Source organism: Urtica dioica, chromosome 12 (assembly GCF_054948205.1).
Source record: "Urtica dioica subsp. dioica isolate 48M chromosome 12, U.dioica_male_clone48M_v1_H2, whole genome shotgun sequence".
NCBI classification, from domain to species: domain Eukaryota; kingdom Viridiplantae; phylum Streptophyta; class Magnoliopsida; order Rosales; family Urticaceae; genus Urtica; species Urtica dioica.
Window position 1 is genome coordinate 21,415,546 of NC_142767.1, and position 13,797 is coordinate 21,429,342.

At 35.7% G+C, this 13,797-nt stretch overlaps 2 protein-coding genes across 4 annotated transcripts; one reads left to right on the forward strand and one right to left on the reverse strand.

Annotated features, from left to right (window-relative positions):
- LOC149380284 (Protein phosphatase 2C family protein) lies at positions 1-3,292 on the reverse strand. Of its 3 annotated transcripts, none has more exons than XM_089603250.1 (9): positions 3,033-3,292; positions 2,189-2,445; positions 1,957-2,084; positions 1,638-1,736; positions 1,366-1,524; positions 1,172-1,258; positions 873-964; positions 692-766; positions 1-591 (listed from the first exon to the last, which is right to left on the reverse strand). In XM_089603250.1, the coding sequence occupies exons 2-9, from the start codon at positions 2,443-2,445 to the stop codon at positions 271-273; spliced, it is 1,218 nt and encodes a 405-aa protein (XP_089459376.1). In that variant the 5' UTR covers positions 3,033-3,292; the 3' UTR covers positions 1-270. The 3 variants fall into 3 exon arrangements, with proteins under 3 accessions (XP_089459376.1, XP_089459374.1, XP_089459375.1); XM_089603248.1 differs by having other exon boundaries at positions 2,180-2,445; XM_089603249.1 differs by having other exon boundaries at positions 2,180-2,445; positions 2,977-3,269.
- A 3,493-nt stretch (positions 3,293-6,785) lies between these two features.
- On the forward strand, positions 6,786-11,633 carry CNGC1 (cyclic nucleotide gated channel 1). The gene is made up of 8 exons (XM_089603162.1): positions 6,786-7,025; positions 7,465-7,616; positions 7,709-8,270; positions 8,347-8,559; positions 8,643-8,932; positions 9,425-9,536; positions 9,629-9,865; positions 10,601-11,633. The coding sequence occupies exons 2-8, from the start codon at positions 7,588-7,590 to the stop codon at positions 11,297-11,299; spliced, it is 2,142 nt and encodes a 713-aa protein (XP_089459288.1). The 5' UTR covers positions 6,786-7,025; positions 7,465-7,587; the 3' UTR covers positions 11,300-11,633.
- Positions 11,634-13,797: the final 2,164 nt, after the last annotated feature.

The following is a 13,797-nucleotide window of genomic DNA, read 5'->3' on the forward strand; positions in this document are numbered from 1 at the left end:
TAGAGAAAATTATAATTATCAGGATTAACATTATTACATACATATAAATATTGTATGCTGGAACAAAAGACATGAGAAAAAAATGGACAGTAAACAACATCATATCACACGAAATTAACTTATGTAGAAAGAACCAAAAACCAAAGAATAAAAACAACCGCCAGATTCTATCCAACAGGCAGAGCAGCTAATCAGCCAAAATGGGGTTGCCCGTGTGGTTTCGTTCTAACAAACACAGACTGTGAAATCTCTGCACACACAACAAAAATATCAAACTTCTTCTTTCTTATTGTCTTCTTCACTCGGAATCGTCGAGGGAGTAGTTTCAGTTTCAGCTTCAGCTTCAGGTTTAGCTTCAGCTTCAGCTTCAGGTTTAGCTTCAGCTTCAGTTTCTGGTTTAGCTTCAGCTTCAGTTTCTGGTTTAGCTTCAGCTTCAGTTTCTGGATTAGCTTCAGCTTCGAGGTCGCCGTGGTTGAATTTCACGACCACACACGTGATATTGTCTGCACTTCCGCGACTGAAAGCTACTTCCATTAGCTTCCGAGCAGCGTCTTCGGGTTCTTCTTCTGCTCGAGCCAGCGAAACCGCATCCTGTTCATTATATAAGAAAGAAAAAAAAAATTAAAAGAGAAAAAAAAATATATACACACACTGAAACACAAAAAGTCTTCAAGAGAGAGAATAGATATACCTCATTGGGTACAACATCCCATAGCCCATCACTCGCAAGCACAAGCACTTCGAAAGCATTGTCTATCTCTATGTCCTGAAAGAGCATCAAAAGGCAGTTTTTTTTTTTCTTTGGTAGATGAGTCAATCTACACATAAGAAACGAAGAGGTGAATAGTACGATTTATTAAAAAAAAAATAACCTGGATCTCTGGTTCCGCCACAACAAATTGCTTGAGCATGCGATTCCCAAACGCCCGGGACATAGCCAGAACACCCCCGACCCTCCATGTACCTGTGCAACCAAAAAAAAAAAGTTAAGACCCAACGTTGCCTTGATAATTCATCATACTTGCTCACAAGTTGACATTATTGTAAGTGATTACAATCAATTGCCAGTTACTTTATACTACGTAATTCAGGAACATGAGAACCATTACAAATGTTAGTACACACACAATATAAAGTTGGATAAATACTCGGGACACATAATCGTGTATACCTGCCCACATTACAACACCCCCAGCATTTTCGATTCTCTTCCTCTCATCGCTTCGATTCGGTTTATGATCATCAGATAGTGCAATTGCTGGAAGAAAATAAAATGAAAATTACCACTAATCGGTACGATATTTATAATCAATACTTAAGCTAAAGTAAATAATGCAACTGGGTTTCGAAATAGCTGATCTCTACCTAATCCGTGCTTTGATACTATCGTACGTGAATCTCCAACATTTGCGACATAAAGATGGTTTCCGATTAAGACCGCCGTGGAAGCTGTAGAGCCATCATCCCTGAAAGGGTCTCTCTCCGAGTCCAAAAAATCAGTATCAGTCTGTTTGTAAGATTCGCCTGCAATTTCAACAAAATTGCAATAACAAGAACAATTGAATACCATGCCAGATACAAATGATTGGGGGTTTTCAATTATATATAATCAAAGCAATTAAACAGGTCAAACATACTGATAGCCAATTTGGTGTCCGTCAAAAAATGTGGATGCTTCATTAGATTGTCAAAAAGATGCTCTTTTAAATATTCAGCAGCACGTGATCCACCATGCCCTGCAAGAGACACAGATCATAAAAAAACCATCCCATGAAAAAGAATAAATCAGCTAATATCAAATCTCCTTATTGGCATGAAATTCGTGTTAAACTCGTACTGCATATGGTAATGGCCACATTTAATATAGACCAATCGCAGCAAGACATGATTTTTCAAACATATAAGTAGAGCTTTGTCTAAGCAAAATACATATGAGAAAGGGAAAAATAATCTAACCATCGAATATGCCAAACAAGCAGACTGTTTGTCCCTCGATCTTGGCAGTCTTGATATCGAAAAAATCCTCCATGGTGATTCTCTTGCCTCTGAAAGTTGAGTAGCCCCAGCTCAATTTTCCATCTTCACTGTCAAGAAACCGAGAGAAAAAAAAAAGTCTATTTCAATCCCGAAAAAGTATTTACGCACAGCATGGGCTACGAACAAACGAAACAGTTTAAACCTTTTACACCTTCCGCTAGAGTATCCAATCCCTTCATCATTTTTCTCGGAAAGAGCATCACTAATCGGACCCTGTTTCCCAGTGGCGCCGGTATTATCAACCATCATCCTCAAACTTGTCTTAAACTGACGATTAAACCAATGTTTCAAGCCAAGACCCTCATTCGCTATCCTTTGCGTGTTAACCGATCGGACCGCCCTCTGCGTAAATGCTCCAATATGCCCAGCTTGAACAATCACACTCCTCAGGCAAATTTTGCATATCATCTAAAGATCGACAAAAAAAACCTATCATTCCAAGCCAGTTATCTCGTGAATGACTTCCCAGATACATTAATCTACATTATCCGAAACAATGACAATCCTTCCAAAAATCATGGATATAAACAAAAAAAAAAAAAAAAAAATTGACAGTCACTTGAAAATAATAGTTATACAGAAGAATCTAACGTGAATACCACCAGAGATTAATGTAAGATTCAAAGATTTTAACAATGTAAAACTAAAAAACTCCACAAGCAACTCATATATTATCGTAACGCTTATATATGTAGATTTGGAATCTCATTTTCACAACACTTAAACATCCGAACTCACTAACAGAGTTGATATAAAGAAACAATCACATACTGATCCGAACAATAAGAAACATATAAATTCCAATCTTTCTTCTTCGAGCTCAGAACTTTCATTTCCTCGTCTCACTTTATTTAACAAACCACAAATGAAAAAGAAACACGAAATGAAACGAAGTTGTTCTGGATAGTCGGGAATCAATATAAAGACTGTGATATTTACAGATATCTGGTTCAGGTTCAAGAACTTAGAATCGGATCGGATAAGATCGTATGTACCAAGTGATGCGATCTGGCTCTGGCGACAGGGAAAGCGAAGCGATTAATCTAATGAAGAAAAAAGCGGTATCCAATCAACTTCAGTTATACTATGTATGAGTATGTGTATATACACAGAAATAATTTGTGTATCTTCTCTGAATCTAGAGACAGAGAGAATCTCCGTAACCCTAAGATAAAGAGAGAAAGAGAGAGCAGAGATAGTTGAAGGTTTGTTTGGCAACCGAAGAACGGTGGCGACGTGTCACTCATCAGCTGTCGAGCCCACGCACTCCCTTTTCTGCCACCACTTATTGATTGCCACGTGCCCTTTCAGATTTGGCATCTTGATTCTTGACAGGGAATACCGATAGTTTTCCTTCAAAGTAATACGTAAACGGCATGTTTTGAAACAATGTCGTTTTAGGACCGCATGTGACACTAAATGTCAAATTAAATAAAGAGTGACACTGGAATCAATATTATTTTTTTTCGAGAAATATCAGTATGAATGATGTGGCATAATTTTTTTTTTTGTTGTGGTTGGAAATGATGTGACACAATTTATATATTTAATTGGGGCTCAATTCCTAACCAAGGTTTCAAAAATGATTCTTATACATATATACCAAAGGGAATATATATTTTAAAATTGAATTTTACAACATTATTTCCGTCACAATTTTCGTGTTTTAGCGCTGTTTTCATCGGTCACTCCAATTTTCATCGACACAATTTTTTCAAATTTCAAGATTATTTATATCGTAATTTTCATCGGTCACCGCAATTTCGGATAGACCATCGGCACAAATTTCAAGATTCTCTATATATATAATATATATATATATATATATTGCGTAAATTTTGTTATTTTCTCTTTATGAAAACTTCTCTAACCCTATGGGGGCTTTTTTTCTTTTTTATTTTATTTTATTTTTTATTATAGGTGATCTTTGTGGATAGGTAGTTTAATGAAATTGCCTGATATTTTCTTACACACACACACACACACACACACACACACATATATATATATATAAAGACAACAAAAAAAACTATCCTAAAGGTGTTCAAAATTTTGTTCACGTCCACATCAAGTCTGTTTGAAATGGAAAGGGTATTATTCGCTGATGAGATCAATAGTGACTGTTTGAGCATATTTAATACTTTGATTAGGTATAATATAAATATTTTTTTATTGTCCCCGTCTCATGATGCATTTAGATAGTTCTTTTGTTTACACAATCAAATTGTATTGAACAAAATGTTTCACATTTGCCCGACCCAAGTTTATTAATTTTATGGTGCTAAGGCAAACGAAAACTTAGTTCATGCTAGCTATAAGCAATTAAGTCACATAAATTACAATAGTATTAAGTACTGAAATTTCAATACATATATTGACATATGACCTGGAAAATTAATTCATATGCTATTGCTACTGAATTATTATTTTATGTGTGTACAACATCTATATCTGAATTAATCTACAAGTAAGAAATACATTAAATCATGAACTAAATAAATATATTTAAGAAAATAGCAAATTGACTCACCACATATATGCTAGGTAGGATGTTTTAGTACAGTTTTATGTAATACAAACAATCACAATATATTTATACGAAGAAAGCTAATAATTTTTTTTTTTCTGAAGGCAAATAGATATGAAGTCATGACTCATGACGCAGATTGTTAGTATCATACTATCATCTGGAAGAAATTAGAAATCTACAGGTTTATATATATATATATATATATACCCATGTATTTTATTATAGATATATTAGGGAACCTATTGTATTTTATTATTCTCTAACCCAACTCTTCAACCAATGTATTTTTATAAAAACAAAGAATGCTGCTAAAGTCAAATCTAATTTTATATATGGCTATATATTATTCCGAACCAGTAGCAAAAATTACGAATCTTCAGAAGGTAAAAAATAAAAAAATGCATAATTACATTTTTAACACCATTTTTTAATCATAAGTACTCAGAATGTTGTACCTAACTTATGTGAATAAATGTTTTTCCATTTATCTATTATTATTATTATTAGTGCACTAAAGTTTCTTCTCGAACCAAGCTGAGTAAGATACATAAGTCGTCCGTGATATTAGTGGAGGTCAACTTGATATTTTGAACTATATTTAAAGTTAAAGCTGTCGATTTTGACTTGGGCATTTATTTGGCCTTATTTGTAATTAAATTAACAATTTAATATTAGGGCTCTATATGCATTTCGTGAGTATTACTATTTTGGCTCTTGCCAACTGTGCCGGTGGCTTTCTTAATAACTCTTAACTAATTTCATGTGTAAGTGTAATTTATTTCTATAAACACTCGAAATCATTCAATTAGGATTCAAAAGCAAATAAAATGCTTCAAAATGAAGGAAAATTAGTTTATGACATACATTTTATATTTACTAATGATCAACATAATTACAATTTAGAATCAATAGTAAGCGTGACGCACAAGTTCTACCTCATTCTCATTCACAAGAAAACCTATGAAAAAGGAAAAGTCAAAGCAATTGAAATTATTAAATAATCTTTTTCTTTCTTTATAGTCCCGCTTCTACTATTTCTTACTTTTGAAAATGACCTAAAATGTTTAATGTACTTGGGTATACGGTAGGCTGATATCAGGGATCTAAATTAATTAAATTCACACTTAAAGTTAAAACAAAAATGTAAATTCTTTTATTTAATTCTGAATTGAGCTTATAAATATATATGAAATAATAAGATAATGAATTAGAAATGTATAATTGACAATAAATAAATTAAAAATGAATGAAATAAACACAGAAACAATTTGAGTGATTTGATCGAGCTCGATTATAGTATTGCAGGATGACAAAATACAAAAGATGGTGTGAACAAAATCAAGTGCCTTTTTCAACTTTACATGCATGTATCTATATTATACTATTCGATAATATAATCGCGGATTCCAAGGCCAATGTGTATCTCACATCAATGACTTAATCTTGTAACGTCTTTATTGATTACTATAAGCTCGTAATTCAAATTGACTATACGCAATTCATCTTTTGAATTGAGAAGAAATATATTGGCATCGTTTGACATAGTTTTGTTTTAAAAAAAAACGCTTTTAGGTTTTTTTTTTAAATTGACAAGTGTTTGATAAGCTGTTTATAAAACAGTTGTTGCTGGTAACAAAAGTTGATTTTGCGTTTGGTAAAATAAATATATTATAGTAAAAAGACTAAAATAGACATAAAATAAATATTTAACAGTGCTATGGATAATCACGTGAGGATATTAAAGTAATTTTATATCAAATACACTTACGTTTTTTTTTCTAAAAGCTAAGATTCATAGCTTTTGTGACTCATGTATAATTTTTAAAATCGTTTTTGAATTTTTTTCTAAAAATTGCAGTTAACACGCCCCTTATTTGTTTGCAATTAAGTCCCCACGTAGTCACGTACACATTTCCAACTATTTATTTGATGGAAAGGCTAATAGATTGATGATCATGTAACTTTTTAAAAACTCTATGGACTAGATAACATCAACCTTATAGTTCACGGACCAGTTGGACAAACAGCTAATTTTTTTTTACCATTCAAAGATTTTTGTTTTTGTTTTTTTAACCAAGCACCAGTTCACAATCTGACGACCGTAGTCTGATCGGAGGAAAAAGATAAAAACTTTGAAAACATGAATCATTGAAGTGGGACCCACAACCCACAAGGTATTTTTTTTTTTTTTTTAATTTCACCCCCAACTGCAAATACTGTTTGGACTTTGGACTCTCTCTCTCTCTTGTTTCTCTCTCTAAAGTTTGTCTTCCTTTCCAGTCATACTCACATGACCCCGCAATCCATTTCCGCGAACCTTCCCTTATTTCCCTTCTCTTGGCCGAGTTTTTCAACATTAATCGTCCAAAGCGAACTAAATAATCTCTCGGACTTCCATGGCCAGACTCTGAACAGACCGGTTCGTCCCTGGCAACTTCTGATCCTCAGGCTCTCATCGGTGCGTTCGTTCTTCTTCGATATCCTCGCTTTTCTTTGTTTTGCACGATTTTCGTCTGGATTTTTGAAATCCACCGGGAACATCGGAGAAAAAGGGTTTCGCTTGATGTAATTTTCTGTTTGTCTTAAACGTATTGAAGTCGGAGCCGATTTTTTTTTTTTTTTTTTTAATGATTCTGTAGCGATGTGATCAATTCACGAGAGTAAATGTAAAGAGAGAAAAAAGAAACAGTTTTTTAATTTAGTTTTTTTTAACAACAAAGAGATTGAATATTAGTACGTTTTTCAAGTTTTGTTTGTTTTTAATCGATACCAAAAAAAAAAAAATTACTTTAGTTTTGAGCGTATTTATTGGGACCCTTACTGTCGATTGTGACAATGAAATTCTGCTGTATGAAGAAAAAAAAAACGTCCTTATTTGGTCCGATTATCTCTTTCAGGGTTGACTTTGGGGAGCTCTGGAGTTGATGGAGAACCTGTCTGGGATTTCGTCTCATCAGTCATGAAATTTTGACCCCAAATTTGAACACTTTACCAAGAGATAATACTAATTATACTTAGCCATGAACTTCCAGCAAGAGAAGTTAGTGAGGTTTGTTTTCAATGTCTTCTCTATTGTATCCATAATGTAAAGCTTTTTTTTTTTAGTAAGAGTAGCAGATAATGAGTGAGAGTGATTTTCAGGTTCCAGGACTGGAACGCGGAGAAAAACGTGGACGGTTTGTACGCCTCGGACAAAGAGGTCCACCAAGGAAGATCGAAATCAATCACGGGCCGGTTTCGGAGGAGCTTCGGGACCGGCACGGAGAGGATGAAGAGGATGAAGCGCTCGTTCAACTTCAAGTCGTGGTCGTCGATCGACGGAACATCGAAAAGCTTCGGGTCCCAGAGGAAGTTTCTGGACCCGCAAGGCCCGTTCCTCCAGCGGTGGAACAAGATCTTCGTCCTCTCGTGCTTCATCGCCGTCTCTCTCGACCCTCTCTTCTTCTACGTCCCGGTGATCGACGATCAGAAGAAGTGCCTCGGCCTGGACAACAATATGGTGATCACGGCCAGTGTGTTACGCTCCTTCACCGACATTTTCTACATTCTCCACATAATCTTCCAGTTCCGGACCGGGTTCATAGCACCCTCGTCCCGGGTCTTCGGGAGAGGGGTTTTGGTCGAAGACGGTTGGCTCATCGCCAAGAAATATTTATCGTCGTACTTTTTCATAGACATTCTCGCCGTCCTTCCGATACCCCAGGTAAAACCGCTCGATCGAATTCTAAAGTGAATTCATGTGAGACCACGGACTAATCTCCTCTTGATTGTATTCCTAGATGGTGATTTTGATCATCGTTCCGCATCTGGGGGGATCGGAAACGCTGCACACGAAGAACCTGTTGAAGTTCGTGGTTTTGTTTCAGTATTTGCCGAGGGTTATCCGAATCTATCCGCTGTATATGGAAGTTACGAGGACTTCGGGCATACTTACCGAGACAGCTTGGGCTGGGGCCGCGTTTAATCTTTTTCTTTATATGCTCGCTAGTCATGTAAGTTGTAATACGATGGGAAAGATATCGGACTAGTACCTATTTTCTAAGCGTTTTTTGTTTATTTATTTATTGTTGTATAGGTGCTTGGGGCGTTTTGGTACTTGATTTCGATCGAGCGAGAAACCACTTGTTGGCTAAAAGCGTGTAGGAAAAACTTGACTACTTGCCACTCCGATTCCCTGTATTGCGATACACGCATAGCAGCGACGTCCGTGTCGTTCTTGAACGCGTCTTGCCCGATCCAAGAGAAAGATCCGCCGTTCGATTTCGGGATATTCCTCGACGCTCTCCAATCCGGGATTGTGGAGTCGACTACGGACTTCCCCCAAAAGTTCTTCTACTGTTTTTGGTGGGGACTACGGAATTTGAGGTGTGTGTACATTCTAAGTTTTTGTTATATATATATATATATTGCTATTTATGGTCTCGAGGACAGGAAAACAATTTTCCTTGTGATTTATTGATCTCATGTTTATGGATGTATTAAAGGATGTACTACTGCATGAGAGGTTCTCTCCGTCCCTGTTCATATATTAGTTGGTAACTTGGTGAATATTAGGGAATTCACTGCTTATCTTCCGGTATTAAACCTTTTCACTCAATCAAATTATTTCAGGGTGGTTGAAATGGAACAGTTAGTTTTGGATGAAATTGAAGGTTAGGTTAATTTTAGGCTGTTGACTATTTTGGACTGATAGTTCGATATATGCTTCTTGTTGCTGGTGTTTGTGGCCTATATCACAGGGTCATTAATTATCCCTCGATATAAAGCTGTGTAATGCTTGTAAATGTCACTTGCTTATAAATGTTAACATACGAATTCAGGATGTGAGAGTTTACGCTAGATCTTTCTGTTTTGCAGTTCTCTCGGCCAAAATCTCAACACGAGTACTTACGTCTGGGAAATCTGCTTCGCAGTCTTCATTTCGATCGCCGGACTTGTCCTATTTTCGTTCCTCATTGGAAACATGCAGGTTTGACCCGCGTTAATTCGTGTTTAAACTCGCAGACTTAAACCATGTTTGGTAATGATCCGATCAAAAATATGGAATTTTTCTTGGAACAGACTTACTTGCAATCAACAACGACTAGGTTGGAGGAGATGAGAGTGAAAAGGAGGGACGCAGAGCAGTGGATGTCTCACCGCTTGTTGCCGGAGAATCTGAGAGAGCGTATCAGGCGATACGAGCAATACAAATGGCAAGAGACGAGAGGCGTCGATGAAGAGAATCTGATATGTAATCTTCCAAAGGATCTCAGAAGGGACATCAAGCGCCATCTCTGTTTGGCTCTGCTCATGAGAGTGAGTTCCTTTTAGCTAGGAAAACCGATAGTATAGCTCCCAAGTTTGACTACAAAAAATCACCTCTTGCCTTGAGTTTTTTCAATATCAAATATATAACCCCAAGTTCTTTAAGTTGAAAAGTTTAAAAAAATATATTCTATGAAAAAATTTAGCAGTAAATTTTTTATGACTTGGCAAAAGTTTCATCCAGCCGTGGGTAACTACATCATCTTTTCTAAGTGGGAAAAATACATAACCTTTTCATTAGCTTGAAACAAAATATAGCATATGAAACTATTTTTTTATTTTAAATATAGAAGTAAATTTTATGACTAAACAAAAGTTTCATCAAGCCGAGGGTAGTGATATCATCTTTTATCATCTGTTCTAAATGGGAAAAATATATAACCCTAAGTTCAACAAATATATCATATGAACCTAGTTTTTTATTTTTTATATTTAAATTTAACAGTAAAACTTTTGTAACTAAACAAAAAGTTCATCAATAAGTGGATATTCTTTTCTAAATGGGTAGAAAGTAAATAGCCCTAAGCTCATTAACTTGAAACAAATATATCATCTTTTTATTTGTGACTAAATAAAAAAAAAATCATCTTTTCTAAATGGGTGAAAAGTAAATATAGCCCTAAGCTCATTAACTTGAAACAAATATACCCTATATGAAAAAATTTGTAACTTGACAAAAGGGGATAACTTTTAAACAACTTTCCTAAACGGGAAAAATTTGACCAGGTACCGATGTTCGAGAAGATGGACGAGCAGCTCCTGGACGCGATGTGCGACCGGCTGAAGCCGGTGCTGTACACGGAGGAGAGCTACATCGCTCGCGAGGGGGACCCCGTCGACGAGATGCTCTTCATCATGCGCGGCAGGCTCCTCACGGTCACCACGAACGGGGGTCGGACGGGTTTCTTCAACTCGGAGTACCTGAAAGCCGGCGACTTCTGCGGCGAGGAGCTCCTCACGTGGGCCCTCGACCCCCACACCTCCGCCAACCTCCCGATCTCGACCCGAACCGTGCGGGCCCTCACCGAAGTCGAGGCCTTCGCCCTCAAGGCCGACGACCTCAAGTTCGTGGCCACCCAGTTCCGGCGCCTGCACAGCAAGCAGCTGCGCCACACCTTCCGGTTCTACTCCCAGCAGTGGCGCACGTGGGCCGCATGCTTCATCCAGGCCGCGTGGCGCCGTTACTCCAAGAAGAAGCTCGAGGAGTCCCTCCGAGAAGAGGAGAATCGGCTTCAGGACGCTCTGGCCAAGGCAGGGGGAAGCTCGCCCAGCCTCGGGGCGACGATCTATGCTTCGAGGTTTGCCGCCAACGCGCTTCGGCTTCTTCGGCGGAACGGGACCCGCAAGCAGAGGGTCCCCGACAGGATGCCGCCCATGCTGCTGCAGAAGCCCGCCGAGCCCGACTTCACGTCCGTCGACCAATGATTTTGATCCCCCGATTTGTTTGGGGTTGCTTTGTTGTGTGTGGAATGGGCTGTTTTGATTGTGCTTTTGTCTTTTCTTTTTTTTAGTAGTGTAATAAAAGGTTTGTATATTAATTATTATTGTATATGAAAAGAAAAAAAAATTTCTTTTTCTTTTTCTTCCATCTTTGCCCCTGAACGGATTATGGGTTTTTCGGTCGGCGACATGTTAGATGCTTCCTCGAAATTTTCGGGTCTTTTTTGGGAATTTTATAATAAAACTAAAAAGTAGACCACTAGTTCAAATTGAAAAACTCTCGAGGACTTAGTTTGAGTGGCAAGATCTTTTGCATGTAAAGTGATTTCTGCGAGAGCGCGAAAATTTAATATTTACGAAACGTAGTATCGTTGTTTGAAGATTATACATTCTAATTTGTGGTTAAATGTTCAATGTAATTGATGATTTGATGTACGATGTAAAATTGAATTATTAAAAAAAAGTCGAAATTGAAAGAGTAGGAGGACTAATCATGTCTCGCTCTTTTTTAGAACAAATACTTTACAAATTAGGTTCTTTTGTTCTTCTTGCAATACAAAAAAAAAAAAAAAAAATACAAAAAGAGAGAGCTAATATACTCTTTATTTCCTAGCTTAAGTAAGTTCTTTAACACGTTTCTTTTCTTTTTTTCCTCAAAAGTTGAGAATTACAATCAAAGAAAGCTAAATTATGCTCTTTTTATATTTTTTAAATTTTTACTGTAAAAGGTCTGTATATTAAATATCATTGTATATGAATTTTTTTTCCAACCTTTGCCTTAAACGGATTATGGGTGGTTGGTTGTTCGGCGACATTTATGTGCTTTCTATAAATTTTCAGGTCTTTTTTTGGTAATTTTATAACAGCACTAAAATTAAGTCTTTTTTCCAACTAGGAAAGTTGTTCGGCGACATTTATGTGCTTTCTATAAATTTTCAGGTCTTTTTTTGGTAATTTTATAACAGCACTAAAATTAAGTCTTTTTTCCAACTAGGAAACAATTGATTAACATTAGTCCAAATTGTATGAATACGAGAACTAATGATGTCTTACTCTTTTGAGAACAAATACTTAACAGATTAGATTCTTTTGTTTCTTTTTTTATTACCGCACAAAAAAAAAAGCTAAAATTTACTATCTTTGTTTCTTAGCTCATGCACGTACTATAATTAAAAGTTACACTTTTTTTTTCCCTAAAAAAGAATAGAATGACAATAATGTTTCCATTTTTCATTTCTTTTTAAAACATCATCTTCCATTTTTGTTTCTTAGCTCATGCACGTACTATAATTAAAAGTTACACGTTTTTTTTCCCTCAAAAAGAATAGAATGACAATAATGTTTCCATTTTTCATTTCTTTTTAAAACATCATCTTCCATTTCCATTCGAATAACAATTATCAATGATGCGGATATTGTAACTAATAACTAAACACTCTTGGCATAATACTATATTAAGTCCTATATTTGTGTATACAAGCAATGATAACTTTGATAGGGTCTGTTTTGTGTTGCTGTGCCTTTGCTATTGTGTGAAATTAGAAAACAGTTAAAATGGCTATTTGTTATTATTTTTTTTATGTCCGGGTTCATATTAATTAGCTATTGGTGTCTCTTTTTTTTTTTCTTTTATATATTTTTGTCGTAATCGGATTATGAGTTGGTTGTTTTGTAGCACAAAATTAGACTCGTCTATGTAGCTTCTTCCCAACTAGGAAATATGTTTGATTAACAATATAAGACACGTAACATTCAATACGTCGAGGAAAATTAAAATTAAAACAAAAAGAATCGATTTCCTATTTTCGCATTTTCCACATCCGACGCGTAATTCATTTCAATAGTCAATCCTAGTGACTTTGATATTTTCATATACATATATTTTCATATACATACATGGGGATTGACTTTGACTCAACATTAGCGAAGAAGCATTTCCATGACTTCATTTTTATGGTAGAAAAGAATATATAAAGATGCTTTAAAAATACTACTGACAAATTATCCATTATTAAGCAGTAACTCATGATACCAAGTACGAAGTACAAACAATTGGGAAATGATTTTTGACATAAATTATATATAAATTGATCGTCCGTACTTATGCGTAGACCGCGTCCATAGTTGGTGAAACAAAAGAGAGAGGAAAACAATCCAACTGATACTATGCAAAAGTCATTAAAAAAAAAAAAAAAGAAAAAAAAAAAACAAAAGTGTAGAGAATTTTCAGCCTTTTAACTCTCTCGTCTCTTACTTGGAAATCACTTCCAGTCTTCCTTCCTCATTCCGACTTTGAATGGACTCTTTCGTTTCCTCTTACAATACAAATCAAAAGACCTAAGATATACTAAAAGACACACACACTCACTCTCTCTCTCTCTCTCTCTCTCTCTCTCTCTCTCTATATATATATATATATATATATATATATATATATATATATATATATATATATATATATATATCTCTCTGCATTGTATCTC